Here is a 17,707-nt window from a genome sequence, read left to right on the forward strand (position 1 = left end):
CAGACCCCCACCACCTTCGAAAGCACATTTGCCACCCCCACCCAGAACCCATGCAGTGCCGAGCATGACCAAAACATGTGGGTGTGGTTCGCTGGGCTTCTCGCACATCTCCCGCACCTATCCTCTACCCCGAAACATTTACTGAGCCTTGCTCCGGTCATGTGCGCCCTGTGCAAGACCTTGAATTGTATCAGGCTAAGCCTGACACACGAGGACGAAGAGTTTACCCTGCGTAGGGCATCTGCCCACAGCCCCTCTTCGATCTCTTCCCCCAGCTCTTCTTCCCATTTCCCCTTCAGCTCATCCACCATGATCTCCCCCTCGTCTCTCATTTCCCTGTATATATCTGACACCCTACCATCCCCCACCCATGTCCCCGAAATCACTCTATCCTGAATCTCCTGCGTCGGGAGCTGCGGAAATTCCCTCACCTGTTGCCTCGCAAAAGCCCTCAGTTGCATGTACCGAAATGCATTCCCCTGGGGCAACCCGTATTTTTCCGTCAGCGCTCCCAGACTCGCAAACGTCCCGTCTAGGAACAGATCCCTCAGTTGCACAATCCCTGCTCTCTGCCATGTTCTAAATCCCCCATCTATTCTCCCCGGGACAAACCTATGATTATTCCTTATCGGGGACCGCACTGAGGCACCCGCCGTTCCCTTATGCCGTCTCCACTGCCCCCAAATTTTCAGCGTTGCCACCACCACTGGACCTGTGGTGTATTTCTTCGGGGAGAACGGCAACGGCACCGTCGCCAATGCTTGTAGGCTGGTTCCTTTACAGGACGCCATTTCCAGTCTCCCATCCACTTACACACCATTGAGATATTGGCGGCCCAATAATAATCACTTAGGCTCGGCAGTGCCAGTCCCCCCCCCTATCCCTGCTACGCTGCAAAAAAACCCTCCTCACTCTCGGGGTCTTCCCAGCCCACACAAAGCCCTCGTAACCATCACCGGGAGGCACTGGAACACAAAAAGAAATCTCGGGAGGACTACCATTTTGACCGCCTGCACCCTACCCACCAGTGACAGGGACACCATGTCCCATCTCTTAAAATCCTTCTCCATCTGTTCCACCAATCGTGTTAAATTAAGCCTATGTAGGGTTCCCCAGCTCCTGGCTATCTGGATCCCTAAGTACCGGAAATCTCTTATTACCCTCCTCAGCGGTAAATCATCTATTCCCCTGCTCTGCTCCCCCGGATGCACCACGAACAACTCACTCTTCCCCATATTCAATTTGTACCCTGAAAATTCCCCAAACTCCCTGAGTGTCCGCATTATCTCAGGCATCCCCTCCACTGGGTCCGCAACATACAGCAATAGATCATCTGCATATAATGATACCCGGTGTTCTTCTCCTCCCATGAGTACTCCCCTCCACTTCCTAGAGCCCCTCAGTGCTATGGCCAGCGGCTCAATTGCCAATGCAAACAGTAACGGGGACAGGAGACACCCCTGTCTTGTCCCTCTATAAAGACGGAAGTAGTCGGACCTCTGCCTGTTCGTGATCACACTTGCCACCGGGGCCCTATACAGCAGCTGTACCCATCCAATAAACCCCTCTCCAAAACCAAATCTCCTCAACACTTCCCATAAGTAGCCCCACTCCACTCTGTCAAATGCTTTCTCAGCGTCCATCGCCACCACTATCTCCGCCTCCCCCTCCGGCGGGGGCATCATCATTACCCCTAGCAGCCTCCGTATATTCGTGTTCAGCTGTTTCCCCTTAACGAACCCAGTTTGATCCTCGTGGACCACCCCCGGGACACAATCCTCTATCCTTGTCGCCATCACCTTGGCCAGGAGCTTAGCATCCACATTCAGGAGGGAAATAGGCCTGTAAGACCCGCACTGCAGCGGGTCTTTTTCCTTCTTTAAGAGTAACGATATCGTCGCCTCCGACATAGTCGGGGGCAACTTCCCCCTTTCCCTGGCCTCATTAAAGGTTCTCGTCAAAAGCGGGGCCAGTAGGTCCAAGTATTTCCTATAAAATTCCACCGGGAACCCATCTGGTCCCGGGGCCTTCCCCGCCTGCATGCTCCCAATCCCCTTTACCACCTCCTCCTCCACCTCAATCCGTGCTCCCAGTCCCGCCCTCTCCTGCTCCTCCACCTTCGGGAATTCCAGCCGATCTAGGAAATGCATCATTCCCTCCTTCCCTTCCGGGGGCTGAGCCTTATACAGCCTCTCGTAGAATGCCTTAAACACCCCGTTCACCCTCTCCGCTCCCCGTTCCATCTCACCTTCCTCATCCCTCACCCCACCTATCTCCCTCGCCGCTCCCCTCTTCCTCAGTTGTTGGGCCAGTAACCGGCTCGCCTTCTCTCCATACTCATATTGTACTCCCTGTGCCCTCCTCCACTGTGCTTCTGCCTTGCCCGTGGTCAGCAGGTCAAATTCCATATGTAGCCTTTGTCTTTCCCTGTACAGTCCCTCCTCCGGAGCCTCTGCATATTGCCTGTCCACCCTCAAAAGTTCTTTCAGCAATCGCTCCCTTTCTTTACCCTCTTGCTTCCCTTTATGTGCCCTTATGGATATCAGTTTCCCTCTAACCACTGCCTTCAACGCCTCCCAGACCACTCCCACCTGGACCTCTCCGTTATCATTAAGCTCCAGGTACCTTTTGATACACCCCCTCACCCTTAGACATACCCCCTCATCCGCCAACATCCCCATATCCAATCTCCAGAGTGGGTGCTGTTCCTTTTCCTCTCCTATCTCCAGATCTACCCAATGTGGAGCGTGGTCCGAAATGGCTATGGCCATGTACTCCGTCCCTGTCACCTTCAGAATCAGTGCCCTTCCCAGGACAAAAAAGTCTATCCATGAATACACCTTGTGAACATGGGGGAAAAATGAAAACTCCTTACTCCTAGGCCTAATAAATCTCCAGGGGTCTACCCCTCCCATCTGCTCCATGAAGTCCTTAAGCACCTTGGCCGCTGCCAGCCTCCTCCCGGTCTTAGACTTAGACCGGTCCAGCCTTGGATCAAGCACCGTATTGAAGTCTCCCCCCATTACCAGCTTTCCCGCCTCCAGGTCCGGGATACGCCCCAGCATGCTCTTAATGAAGTTTGCATCATCCCAGTTCGGGGCGTAGACGTTCACCAGAACCACCGCCTCCCCTTGCAATCTGCCACTCACCATCACATATCTACCCCCACTGTCCGCCACTATGGTCTTTGCCTCAAACTGTACCCGTTTCCCCACTAAGATAGCCACCCCCCTATTCTTCGCATCTAAGCCCGAATGGAACACCTGCCCCACCCATCCTTTACGTAGTCTGACCTGATCTACCAGTTGCAAGTGCGTCTCCTGCAACATGACCACGCCTGCCTTTAAGTTCTTTAGGTGTGCGAGTACCCGTGCCCTTTTAATCGGCCCATTCAGCCCTCTCACGTTGCACGTGATCAGCCGGGTTGGGGGGCTCTTTACCCCCCCCCCCATGTCGATTAGCCATCCCCTTTTCGAACCCAGCTCCTCACCCGGTTCCCACGTACCCGTATATCCCACCGACGGTGCTCTCCCGTCCCGACCACCCCGCCCCATAACAGCTCCCCCTTCCCCTTAGCAGCAGCAACCCAGTTAACTCCCCCCCCCCCAACTAGATCCCTTTCTAGCGTAGTTGCACCCCCCATATTGCTCCCAGAAGTCAGCAAACTCTGGCTGACCTCGGCTTCCCCCGTTTGTCCTCGGCCCCTCATTGTGCGAGGCCCCCTCCTTCCTGCGTCCCCGTTCCCGCCACAATTACCATAGCGCGGGAGCAAAGCCCGCGTTTCCCACTCGGCCCCGTCCCTGATGGCGCAGTTCCCTTCTCCTCCCCCTTTCCTTCCCACCGGCGCCCACAGTTCCCCATACTCCCCCCACCCCCCACGAGGGGAAAAGAGAAAAGTTACTAAATTGAAAAAATTCCCCCCCCCCCCTTTCCCTTCCTCGTCCCACATAATCACCCCACCACTTTATTACAGAAGCTTTTTCTCTCGCCAGACTATTCCAGCTTCTCGTCCACAATGAATGTCCACGCCTCTTCTGCCGTCTCAAAGTAGTGGTGCTTCCCTTGATGTGTGACCCACAGTCTCGCCGGCTGCAACATTCCAAATTTAACCTTCTTTTTATGGAGCACCGCCTTGGCCCGGTTGAAACTTGCCCTCCTTCTCGCCACCTCCGCACTCCAATCCTGGTACACGCGGATCACCGCGTTCTCCCACCTGCAGCTCCGAGTTTTCTTCGCCCATCTTAGAACCATCTCTCTGTCATTGTAGCGGTGAAACCTCACCACTATGGCTCGAGGTATTTCTCCTGCCTTTGGTCTTCGCGCCAGAACTCGGTAAGCTCCCTCCACCTCCAAAGGGCCCATCGGGGCCTCCGATTCCATTAGCGAGTGAAGCATCGTGCTCACATATGCCCCGACGTCTGCCCCCTCTATGCCTTCGGGAAGACCCAAGACTCTTAAATTCTTCCTCCTCGAGTTATTCTCCAGGGCTTCCAACCTCTCCACACACCTTTTGTGCTGTGCCTCGTGCGTCTCTGTCTTACCACCAGGCCCTGTATTTCATCCTCATTCTCCGCAGCCTTTGCCTTCACGACCCGAAGCTCCAACTCCTGGGTCCGCTGCGCCTCCTTTAGCCCTTCAATTGCCTGTAGCATCGGGGCCAACACCTCCTTCTTCAGCTCTTCCACACAGCGCTGCAGGAACTCTTGTTGCTCTGGGCCCCATACCGAACAGCCACCTTCCAACGCCATCTTGCTTTGAGCTTCCCTTCCTTGCCGCTGCTCCAGTGGCTCCACTGCAATCCGGCCGCTATCCCCTCCTTTATCCATATTTATACGGGGGGATTCCCTCCTATCTCACCGCACAATGATTTTGGCCGTTAAAAATTGCCGTTGGGGCTCTTAATAAGAGCCCAAAAGTCCGTTTCAACAGGAGGTGCCGAAACGTGCGACTTAGCTGGTCATCGCCGCACCCGGAAGTCTTCCCTTGATGTAATCTTTAACCAATAAAACAACTTCACCTTCTGTTCCATTCTGCCCTTCCTTTTGGAATACTGATTACCCTTGACATTTACCTCCCAGTCCCGGTCCTCCTGCAACCGTGTTTCAGTGATCCCCACAAAGTCATACCCATTTGTCTCTATTTGTGCCATCAGCCCTTATTCTGAATACTGCATGCATTTAGGTACAAGGTTTTTAAATATGTCTTACTGATTTGTCTTTCTCTTGCAGAATTTTATTGTGCACTACACTTTTCACACATTCTGATCTCCTTCAATCTCTGATAACACTCAGCCTCATTCCCAACTTTCATTCCCCAGTCACCTTACATTTACATTTTTAATGTTTTCTTACCCCTCCATAGTCGTTAGACTGGCCCTGTCTGTTCATTCTTTAACCTCTACCTTCTCCTCATATGATGACCTGCTGCTCTGGTTGCCATTCCCCCCCCCCCCCCCAAATTTGCTGGTTTAAAGTTCTTGTGACCACCCTGTTTATCCTTTCCGCTAGAACATTGGTCCCAAATCGGTTCAGGTGGAGACCGTCCCAACAGTACAGATTCCTCCCGACCCTATACTGGGCTAGTGCCCCATGAAATGGATCCTCTCTTCCCGCACCACTCCTTTAGCCACGTGTTTATTTCCCAGTTTTCTCATTCCTATACCAATTTGCACGTGGCTCGGGCAGTAATCCAGAGATTATAATCCTTGAGGACCTGTTCTTTAATTTGTTCCTAGGTCCTGATAATCCCCAAACTGGTCCTCTTTCCAATAGCACATTATTCTCTGACTAGCTATTAGTGTAATGAACTGAAAATGAAATGAAAATCGCTTATTGTTACAAGTAGGCTTCAAATGAAAAGCCCCTAGTCGCCACATTCCGGCACCTGTTCGGGGAGGCCGGTACAGGAATTGAACCGTGCTGCTGGCCTGCCTTGGTCTGCTTTCAAAGCCAGTGATTTAGCCCTGTTCTAAACCAGCCCCTGAACCAGCCATGTCACAGGCCACAAATCTTTAAACATAGATTTGTTTTACGAGGTTATTTCTTGTTTCAGATTATGGCAACTGGATCAGAACTTAAAGTGGAGGAATATTTTCAGTGTTTGATTTGCAACCAGCCGGTCACAAAACCAAAGCTGCTCCTATGTCTTCACACCTTTTGTGAAGGTTGTGTACAGAAAGAATATCACGGGAAAGGTGTCGAATGTCCCATTTGTGGGATGATGACCAATGGAGATCTCAATTCCCTGCCGGACAACGTATTTGCGGCAAATTTACAGGAAAAAGTGAAAAAACAGCAGCAAATCCTGGCAAGCAATGAGTTGTGCTGTGTCTCCTGTGAGGACAGTGCTACTCCTGAGTTCATGTGCTTGGAGTGTGATAAGCTCCTGTGTACAAAGTGCCTCCATACACATCAGGTGCTAATGACGGATCATAAGAAGTATGTTCAGACCTTGGGCACATTGAGGAAATTGGATTCTGATGAGTTCTTGAAGATCCTTAGAAGACCAAAGCATCTATTTTGCAGTACTCATGATGACCAGCAACTCAGGTAATACTGCTTCTTGAAGGATGGCCTCAATGTTTCCTTTAAAGGTTATTTTATTATCTTCTCCATGCTTTTGTCTCATTGACCTTCACTCAGAGAGTGTGTGTTAGGGAGTCACTCTGACTCTCACTCGGAGAGTGTGGGTGTGAGGGAGTCACTCTGACTCTCACTCAGAGAGTGTGGGTGATAGGGAGTCACTCTGACTCTCACTCAGAGGGTTTGGGTGTTCGGGAGTCAATCTGACCTTCACTCGGTGAGTGTGGGTGTTCGGGAGTCAATCTGACCTTCACTCGGTGAGTGTGGGTGTTAGGGAGTCACTCTGACTCTCACTCAGAGAGTGTGGGTGTGAGGGAGTCACTCTGACTCTCACTCAGAGAGTGTGGGTGTGAGGGAGTCACCCTGACCTTCACTCACAGAGTGTGGGTGTTAGGGAGTCACACTGACCTTCACTCGGAGAGTGTGGGTGTGAGGGAGTCACTCTGACTCTCACTCAGAGAGTGTGGGTGTTAGGGAATCACACTGACCTTCACCCGGAGTGTGTGGGTGTTAGGGAGTCACTCTGACCCTGACTCGGAGTGTGTGGGTGTTAGAGAGTCACTCTGACTCTCACTCAGAGAGTGTGGGTGTTAGGGAGTCACTCTGACTCTCACTCGGAGTGTGTGGGTGTTAGAGAGTCACTCTGACTCTCACTCAGAGAGTGTGGGTGTGAGGGAGTCACTCTGACTCTCACTCAGAGAGTGTGGGTGTTAGGGAGTCACTCTGACTCTCACTCAGCGAGAGTGGGTGGTAGGGAGTCACTCTGACCTTCACTCGGAGAGTTTGGGTGTTCGGGAGTCACTCTGACTCTCACTCAGAGAGTGTGGGTGATAGGGAGTCACTCTGACTCTCACTCAGAGAGTGTGGGTGTTCGGGAGTCACTCTGACCTTCACTCGGTGAGTGTGGGTGTTAGGGAGTCACTCTGACTCTCACTCAGAGAGTGTGGGTGTGAGGGAGTCACTCTGACTCTCACTCAGAGAGTGTGGGTGTGAGGGAGTCACCCTGACCTTCACTCACAGAGTGTGGGTGTTAGGGAGTCACACTGACCTTCACTCGGAGAGTGTGGGTGTGAGGGAGTCACTCTGACTCTCACTCAGAGAGTGTGGGTGTTAGGGAATCACACTGACCTTCACCCGGAGTGTGTGGGTGTTAGGGAGTCACTCTGACCCTGACTCGGAGTGTGTGGGTGTTAGAGAGTCACTCTGACTCTCACTCAGAGAGTGTGGGTGTTAGGGAGTCACTCTGACTCTCACTCGGAGTGTGTGGGTGTTAGAGAGTCACTCTGACTCTCACTCAGAGAGTGTGGGTGTTCGGGAGTCACTCTGACTCTCACTCAGAGAGTGTGGGTGTTAGGGAGTCACTCTGACTCTCACTCAGCGAGAGTGGGTGGTAGGGAGTCACTCTGACCTTCACTCGGAGAGTTTGGGTGTTCGGGAGTCACTCTGACTCTCACTCAGAGAGTGTGGGTGATAGGGAGTCACTCTGACTCTCACTTAGAGAGTGTGTGTGTTAGGGAGTCACTCTGACTCTCACTCAGAGAGTTTGGGTGTTCGGGAGTCACTCTGACGTTCACTCGGAGAGTGTGGGTGTTAGGGAGTCACTCTGACCCTCACTCAGAGAGTGTGGGTGATAGGGAGTCACTCTGACTCTCACTCAGAGAGTATGGGTGTTCGGGAGTCACACTGACCTTCACTCGGAGAGTGTGGGTGTGAGGGAGTCACTCTGACTCTCACTCAGAGAGTGTGGGTGTTAGGGAATCACACTGACCTTCACCCGGAGTGTGTGGGTGTTAGGGAGTCACTCTGACCCTGACTCGGAGTGTGTGGGTGTTAGAGAGTCACTCTGACTCTCACTCAGAGAGTGTGGGTGTTAGGGAGTCACTCTGACTCTCACTCGGAGTGTGTGGGTGTTAGAGAGTCACTCTGACTCTCACTCAGAGAGTGTGGGTGTGAGGGAGTCACTCTGACTCTCACTCAGAGAGTGTGGGTGTGAGGGAGTCACCCTGACCTTCACTCACAGAGTGTGGGTGTTAGGGAGTCACACTGACCTTCACTCGGAGAGTGTGGGTGTGAGGGAGTCACTCTGACTCTCACTCAGAGAGTGTGGGTGTTAGGGAATCACACTGACCTTCACCCGGAGTGTGTGGGTGTTAGGGAGTCACTCTGACCCTGACTCGGAGTGTGTGGGTGTTAGAGAGTCACTCTGACTCTCACTCAGAGAGTGTGGGTGATAGGGAGTCACTCTGACTCTCACTCAGAGAGTGTGGGTGTTCGGGAGTCACACTGACCTTCACTCGGAGAGTGTGGGTGTGAGGGAGTCACTCTGACTCTCACTCAGAGAGTGTGGGTGTTAGGGAATCACACTGACCTTCACCCGGAGTGTGTGGGTGCTAGGGAGTCACTCTGACCCTGACTCGGAGTGTGTGGGTGTTAGAGAGTCACTCTGACTCTCACTCAGAGAGTGTGGGTGTTAGGGAGTCACTCTGACTCTCACTTGGAGTGTGTGGGTGTTAGAGAGTCACTCTGACTCTCACTCAGAGAGTGTGGGTGTGAGGGAGTCACTCTGACTCTCACTCAGAGAGTGTGGGTGTTAGGGAATCACACTGACCTTCACCCGGAGTGTGTGGGTGTTAGGGAGTCACTCTGACCCTGACTCGGAGTGTGTGGGTGTTAGAGAGTCACTCTGACTCTCACTCAGAGAGTGTGGGTGTTCGGGAGTCACTCTGACTCTCACTCAGAGAGTGTGGGTGTTAGGGAGTCACTCTGACTCTCACTCGGAGTGTGTGGGTGTTAGAGAGTCACTCTGACCTTCACTCGGAGAGTGTGGGTGTTAGGGAGTCACTCTGACTCTCACTCAGAGAGTGTGGGTGTGAGGGAGTCACTCTGACTCTCACTCAGAGAGTGTGGGTGTGAGGGAGTCACTCTGACTCTCACTCAGAGAGTGTGTGTGTTAGGGAGTCACTCTGACTCTCACTCAGAGAGTTTGGGTGTTCGGGAGTCACTCTGACGTTCACTCGGAGAGTGTGGGTGTTAGGGAGTCACTCTGACTCTCACTCAGAGAGCGTGGGTGATAGGGAGTCACTCTGACTCTCACTCAGAGAGTGTGGGTGTTCGGGAATCACTCTGACCTTCACTCGGAGAGTGTGGGTGTTAGGGAGTCACTCTGACTCTCACTCAGAGAGTGTGGGTGTGAGGGAGTCACTCTGACTCTCACTCAGAGAGTGTGGGTGTGAGGGAGTCACTCTGACTCTCACTCAGAGAGTGTGTGTGTTAGGGAGTCACTCTGACTCTCACTCAGAGAGTGTGGGTGTGAGGGAGTCACTCTGTCTCTCACTCAGAGAGCGTGGGTGATAGGGAGTCACTCTGACTCTCACTCAGAGAGTGTGGGTGTTCGGGAGTCACTCTGACCTTCACTCGGAGAGTGTGGGTGTTAGGGAGTCACTCTGACTCTCACTCAGAGAGTGTGGGTGTGAGGGAGTCACTCTGACTCTCACTCAGAGAGTGTGGGTGTTAGGGAGTCACTCTGACTCTCACTCAGAGAGTGTGTGTGTTAGGGAGTCACTCTGACTCTCACTCAGAGAGTGTGTGTGTTAGGGAGTCACTCTGACTCTCACTCAGAGAGTGTGTGTGTTAGGGAGTCACTCTGACTCTCACTCTGAGAGTTTGGGTGTTCGGGTGTCACTCTGACTCTCAGTCTAAGTTTGGGTGTTGAGGAATCACACTGACCTTCATTCGGAGAGTTTGGGTGTTCGGTGGTCTGACTCATTTGGGGAATGTGAACTCCTGTGAGTGACTACCTGTATCCTTTTGTAGAATTATCCTTCAACATAGTCAAGTCATGAGTGGCGGCACGGTGACACAGTGGTTAGCACTGATGCCTCACGGCGCCGAGGACTCGGGTTCGATCCCAGTCGCAGGTCACTGTCCGTGTGGAATTTGCACATTCTCTCCCTGTCTGCGTAGGTCTCACCCCCGCAACCTGAAGATGTGCAGGGTAGGTGGATTGATTGGCCATGATAAATTGCCCCTTAATTCAAAAAAAAAAAATAATTTGGTACTCATAATCAATTAAAAGAAACATAGACCTGACTATGTGTTCCTAGCTGAGGGAATGTGCCTGGCTGAGGGCATACCAGCTCGTCACTGAGGGAACGTATGTAATGTAGAGTACCAAAGCTCAGGACAGTGATAGCAGACAAACGTTGAATTGATCTTTTGTTTGGATGCAATTGTCTGAATGACCTTTTAATTTTACTTTCTGTTCAGTCTCTACTGCACCACCTGCTCAGTGTGGTTGTGTGTCCTGTGTCTGGTGCTGGAACACAAGGACCACAATTGCTGTGGCATCAGGAAACAGATTGCCACACAGAAGAATGAGTTCCGAGAGATGCTGGGTACAGTGGAAGAGAATGAAAGAAAGTTCAGCAAAACACAGGGAGACCTGGAGTTGCTCATAGACAAGCTGAACAGTGGCAAGTATAACATGGAAGAACTGATCAGAGCAAGAGTTACTGCTGCCATTGAAAAGGTGAAGGAGGAGGAGGACAGGCTACTGAATGAGCTGAAGGAACTTCACTCAGCCAGAATCCAGAAGCTGCAGGAAGATTTGATGAGAACTGAAAATGTGTTAAAAAGAATGTCTGCGAGCAAAAGCCTTGTGTCCCAGCTGCTTCGCTATGCTACAGAGCAGGAGGTCTTGGAGCTGCAAGGATCAATTAAATCAGCACTCAACAGCCTCCGGGAAGAGAAACCCCTGAATGTACAAATGGCGAACACGGTGATAGATTTTCAGGAGTGTTGGGTTTATCCAGAGAAGTTGCTGGGCAACCTGATCATCACGAAATGTGAGTAATCCCCTGAATTGCCCATGTGTCTCCTGTTTTCTTTCATTGGAAATTTGTTAAAGGTAGTTATATCCCTGAATTCAAACAGAGTATTTGCTGAGGATGCTGGTCCAAAACACTTTTGGTTTTGAGTCTCCCACCATGTCACCAACAGGAAGAGTCAGTAGGATGCTCCCTTAGGTCACATGGCTATAGTATCATCCAACAGCCAGTCATGACTGAGCCTGATGCCCCTTTGAGGAGCATTTACCTCAATCTGTGCAGCTTCAGTAAGTGACCCAGACACCCTCTCCGTCCATTCCAGTAAGTGACCCAGACAACCCCCTGTCCATCCGTGTAAGTGACCCTGACACCTCCTTGTCCATTTAGTAAATTACCCCACTATCCATTCCAGTGAGTGACCCAGACAGTCACTCCTGTCCATTCCAGTAAGTGACCCAGACACCTCTGCCCTGTCCATTTCTGTAAGTGACCCACATTCCCCCCATCCATTCCAGTAAGTGACACAGATACTCATTCCCGCCATTCCAGTAAGTGACACAGATACTCATTCCCGCCATTCCAGTAAGTGACACAGATACTCATTCCCGCCATTCCAGTAAGTGACACAGATACTCACTCCCGTCCATTCCAGTAAGTGACACAGATACTCACTCCCGTCCATTCCAGTAAGTGACACAGATACTCACTCCCGTCCATTCCAGTAAGTGACACAGATACTCATTCCCGTCCATTCCAGTAAGTGACACAGATACTCATTCCCGTCCATTCCAGTAAGTGACACAGATACTCACTCCCGTCCATTCCAGTAAGTGACACAGATACTCATTCCCGCCATTCCAGTAAGTGACACAGATACTCATTCCCGTCCATTCCAGTAAGTGACACAGATACTCACTCCCGTCCATTCCAGTAAGTGACACAGATACTCACTCCCGTCCATTCCAGTAAGTGACACAGATACTCATCCCCGTCCATTCCAGTAAGTGACACAGATACTCACTCCCGTCCATTCCAGTAAGTGACACAGATACTCATTCCCGCCATTCCAGTAAGTGACACAGATACTCATTCCCGCCATTCCAGTAAGTGACACAGATACTCATTCCCGTCCATTCCAGTAAGTGACACAGATACTCATTCCCGTCCATTCCAGTAAGTGACACAGATACTCACTCCCGTCCATTCCAGTAAGTGACACAGATACTCATTCCCGCCATTCCAGTAAGTGACACAGATACTCATTCCCGCCATTCCAGTAAGTGACACAGATACTCATTCCCGTCCATTCCAGTAAGTGACACAGATACTCATTCCCGTCCATTCCAGTAAGTAACACAGATACTCATTCCCGTCCATTCCAGTAAGTGACACAGATACTCATTCCCGCCATTCCAGTAAGTGACACAGATACTCATTCCCGCCATTCCAGTAAGTGACACAGATACTCATTCCCGTCCATTCCAGTAAGTGACACAGATACTCATTCCCGCCATTCCAGTAAGTGACACAGATACTCACTCCCGTCCATTCCAGTAAGTGACACAGATACTCACTCCCGTCCATTCCAGTAAGTGACACAGATACTCATTCCCGCCATTCCAGTAAGTGACACAGATACTCATTCCCGTCCATTCCAGTAAGTGACACAGATACTCACTCCCGTCCATTCCAGTAAGTGACACAGATACTCATTCCCGTCCATTCCAGTAAGTGACACAGATACTCATTCCCGTCCATTCCAGTAAGTGACACAGATACTCACTCCCGTCCATTCCAGTAAGTGACACAGATACTCATTCCCGTCCATTCCAGTAAGTGACACAGATACTCATTCCCGTCCATTCCAGTAAGTGACACAGATACTCATTCCCGTCCATTCCAGTAAGTGACACAGATACTCATTCCCGCCATTCCAGTAAGTGACACAGATACTCATTCCCGCCATTCCAGTAAGTGACACAGATACTCATTCCCGTCCATTCCAGTAAGTGACACAGATACTCATTCCCGCCATTCCAGTAAGTGACACAGATACTCACTCCCGTCCATTCCAGTAAGTGACACAGATACTCACTCCCGTCCATTCCAGTAAGTGACACAGATACTCATTCCCGCCATTCCAGTAAGTGACACAGATACTCATTCCCGTCCATTCCAGTAAGTGACACAGATACTCACTCCCGTCCATTCCAGTAAGTGACACAGATACTCATTCCCGTCCATTCCAGTAAGTGACACAGATACTCATTCCCGTCCATTCCAGTAAGTGACACAGATACTCACTCCCGTCCATTCCAGTAAGTGACACAGATACTCATTCCCGTCCATTCCAGTAAGTGACACAGATACTCATTCCCGTCCATTCCAGTAAGTGACACAGATACTCATTCCCGTCCATTCCAGTAAGTGACACAGATACTCATTCCCGCCATTCCAGTAAGTGACACAGATACTCATTCCCGTCCCTTCCAGTAAGTGACACAGATACTCATTCCCGTCCATTCCAGTAAGTGACACAGATACTCATTCCCGTCCATTCCAGTAAGTGACACAGATACTCATTCCCGCCATTCCAGTAAGTGACACAGATACTCACTCCCGTCCATTCCAATAAGTGACACAGATACTCATTCCCACCATTCCAGTAAGTGACACAGATACTCATTCCCGTCCATTCCAGTAAGTGATACAGATACTCATTCCCACCATTCCAGTAAGTGACACAGATACTCACTCCCGTCCATTCCAATAAGTGACACAGATACTCATTCCCGCCATTCCAGTAAGTGACACAGATACTCATTCCCGTCCATTCCAGTAAGTGACACAGATACTCATTCCCGCCATTCCAGTAAGTGACACAGATACTCATTCCCGTCCATTCCAGTAAGTGACACAGATACTCATTCCCGTCCATTCCAGTAAGTGACACAGATACTCATTCCCGCCATTCCAGTAAGTGACACAGATACTCATTCCCGCCATTCCAGTAAGTGACACAGATACTCACTCCCGTCCATTCCAGTAAGTGACACAGATACTCATTCCCGCCATTCCAGTAAGTGACACAGATACTCATTCCCGTCCATTCCAGTAAGTGACACAGATACTCATTCCCGCCATTCCAGTAAGTGACACAGATACTCATTCCCGTCCATTCCAGTAAGTGACACAGATACTCATTCCCGTCCATTCCAATAAGTGACACAGATACTCATTCCCGTCCATTCCAGTAAGTGACACAGATACTCATTCCCGCCATTCCAGTAAGTGACACAGGTACTCACTCCCGTCCATTCCAGTAAGTGACACAGATACTCACTCCCGTCCATTCCAGTAAGTGACACAGATACTCATTCCCGCCATTCCAGTCAGTGACACAGATACTCACTCCCGTCCATTCCAGTAAGTGACACAGATACTCATTCCCGCCATTCCAGTAAGTGACACAGATACTCATTCCCGTCCATTCCAGTAAATGACACAGATACTCATTCCCGTCCATTCCAGTAAGTGACACAGATACTCACTCCCGTCCATTCCAGTAAGTGACACAGATACTCACTCCCGTCCATTCCAGTAAGTGACACAGATACTCACTCCCGTCCATTCCAGTAAGTGACACAGATACTCAGTCCCGTCCATTCCAATAAGTGACACAGATACTCATTCCCGTCCATTCCAGTAAGTGACACAGATACTCATTCCCGCCATTCCAGTAAGTGACACAGATACTCATTCCCGTCCATTCCAGTAAGTGACACAGATACTCATTCCCGTCCATTCCAGTAAGTGACACAGATACTCACTCCCGTCCATTCCAGTAAGTGACACAGATACTCATTCCCGCCCATTCCAGTAAGTGACACAGATACTCATTCCCGTCCATTCCAGTAAGTGACACAGATACTCATTCCCGCCATTCCAGTAAGTGACACAGATACTCATTCCCGCCATTCCAGTAAGTGACACAGATACTCACTCCCGTCCATTCCAGTAAGTGACACAGATACTCACTCCCGTCCATTCCAGTAAGTGACACAGATACTCATTCCCGCCATTCCAATAAGTGACACAGATACTCATTCCCGTCCATTCCAGTAAGTGACACAGATACTCATTCCCGTCCATTCCAGTAAGTGACACAGATACTCATTCCCGCCATTCCAGTAAGTGACACAGATACTCATTCCCGCCATTCCAGTAAGTGACACAGATACTCATTCCCGTCCATTCCAGTAAGTGACACAGATACTCATTCCCGTCCATTCCAGTAAGTGACACAGATACTCACTCCCGTCCATTCCAGTAAGTGACACAGATACTCACTCCCGTCCATTCCAGTAAGTGACACAGATACTCATTCCCGTCCATTCCAGTAAGTGACACAGATACTCACTCCCGTCCATTCCAGTAAGTGACACAGATACTCATTCCCGTCCATTCCAGTAAGTGACACAGATACTCACTCCCGTCCATTCCAGTAAGTGACACAGATACTCACTCCCGTCCATTCCAGTAAGTGACACAGATACTCATTCCCGTCCATTCCAGTAAGTGACACAGATACTCTCTCCCGTCCATTCCAGTAAGTGACACAGATACTCACTCCCGTCCATTCCAGTAAGTGACACAGATACTCACTCCCGTCCATTCCAGTAAGTGACACAGATACTCATTCCCACCATTCCAGTAAGTGACACAGATACTCATTCCCGTCCATTCCAGTCAGTGACACAGATACTCACTCCCGTCCATTCCAGTAAGTGACACAGATACTCATTCCCGCCATTCCAGTAAGTGACACAGATACTCATTCCCGCCCATTCCAGTAAGTGACACAGATACTCATTCCCGCCATTCCAGTAAGTGACACAGATACTCATTCCCGCCATTCCAGTAAGTGACACAGATACTCATTCCCGTCCATTCCAGTAAGTGACACAGATACTCACTCCCGTCCATTCCAATAAGTGACACAGATACTCACTCCCGCCATTCCAGTAAGTGACACAGATACTCATTCCCGTCCATTCCAGTAAGTGACACAGATACTCATTCCCGCCATTCCAGTAAGTGACACAGATACTCATTCCCGCCATTCCAGTAAGTGACACAGATACTCATTCCCGCCATTCCAGTAAGTGACACAGATACTCATTCCCGCCATTCCAGTAAGTGACACAGATACTCACTCCCGTCCATTCCAGTAAGTGACACAGATACTCATTCCCGCCATTCCAGTAAGTGACACAGATACTCACTCCCGTCCATTCCAGTAAGTGACACAGATACTCATTCCCGCCATTCCAGTAAGTGACACAGATACTCATTCCCGCCATTCCAGTAAGTGACACAGATACTCATTCCCGTCCATTCCAGTAAGTGACACAGATACTCATTCCCGCCATTCCAGTAAGTGACACAGATACTCATTCCCGCCATTCCAGTAAGTGACACAGATACTCATTCCCGCCATTCCAGTAAGTGACACAGATACTCATTCCCGCCATTCCAGTAAGTGACACAGATACTCACTCCCGTCCATTCCAGTAAGTGACACAGATACTCATTCCCGTCCATTCCAGTAAGTGACACAGATACTCATTCCCGCCATTCCAGTAAGTGACACAGATACTCATTCCCGTCCATTCCAGTAAGTGACACAGATACTCATTACCGCCATTCCAGTAAGTGACACAGATACTCATTCCCGCCATTCCAGTAAGTGACACAGATACTCATTCCCGCCATTCCAGTAAGTGACACAGATACTCACTCCCGTCCATTCCAGTAAGTGACACAGATACTCATTCCCGCCATTCCAGTAAGTGACACAGATACTCATTCCCGTCCATTCCAGTAAGTGACACAGATACTCATTACCGCCATTCCAGTAAGTGACACAGATACTCATTCCCGCCATTCCAGTAAGTGACACAGATACTCATTCCCGCCATTCCAGTAAGTGACACAGATACTCATTCCCGTCCATTCCAGTAAGTGACACAGATACTCATTCCCGCCATTCCAGTAAGTGACACAGATACTCACTCCCGTCCATTCCAGTAAGTGACACAGATACTCATTCCCGCCATTCCAGTAAGTGACACAGATACTCATTCCCGTCCATTCCAGTAAGTGACACAGATACTCATTACCACCATTCCAGTAAGTGACACAGATACTCATTCCCGCCATTCCAGTAAGTGACACAGATACTCACTCCCGTCCATTCCAGTAAGTGACACAGATACTCATTACCGCCATTCCAGTAAG

At 50.3% G+C, this 17,707-nt stretch overlaps 1 protein-coding gene across 1 annotated transcript in view; it reads left to right on the forward strand.

Annotated features, from left to right (window-relative positions):
* Nucleotides 1–17,707, forward strand: part of LOC140410684 (protein PML-like) — a 67,893-nt gene that overhangs the window by 3,906 nt on the left and 46,280 nt on the right. The window contains exons 2-3 of the mRNA XM_072499088.1: nt 6,052–6,548; nt 10,848–11,425. Of these exons, the coding sequence (XP_072355189.1) occupies nt 6,055–6,548; nt 10,848–11,425 (1,072 nt within the window). The 5' untranslated portion in view covers nt 6,052–6,054. The remainder of the gene's footprint in view (nt 1–6,051; nt 6,549–10,847; nt 11,426–17,707) is intronic.

The sequence above is a fragment of the Scyliorhinus torazame genome, chromosome 1 (assembly GCF_047496885.1).
Source record: "Scyliorhinus torazame isolate Kashiwa2021f chromosome 1, sScyTor2.1, whole genome shotgun sequence".
NCBI classification, from domain to species: domain Eukaryota; kingdom Metazoa; phylum Chordata; class Chondrichthyes; order Carcharhiniformes; family Scyliorhinidae; genus Scyliorhinus; species Scyliorhinus torazame.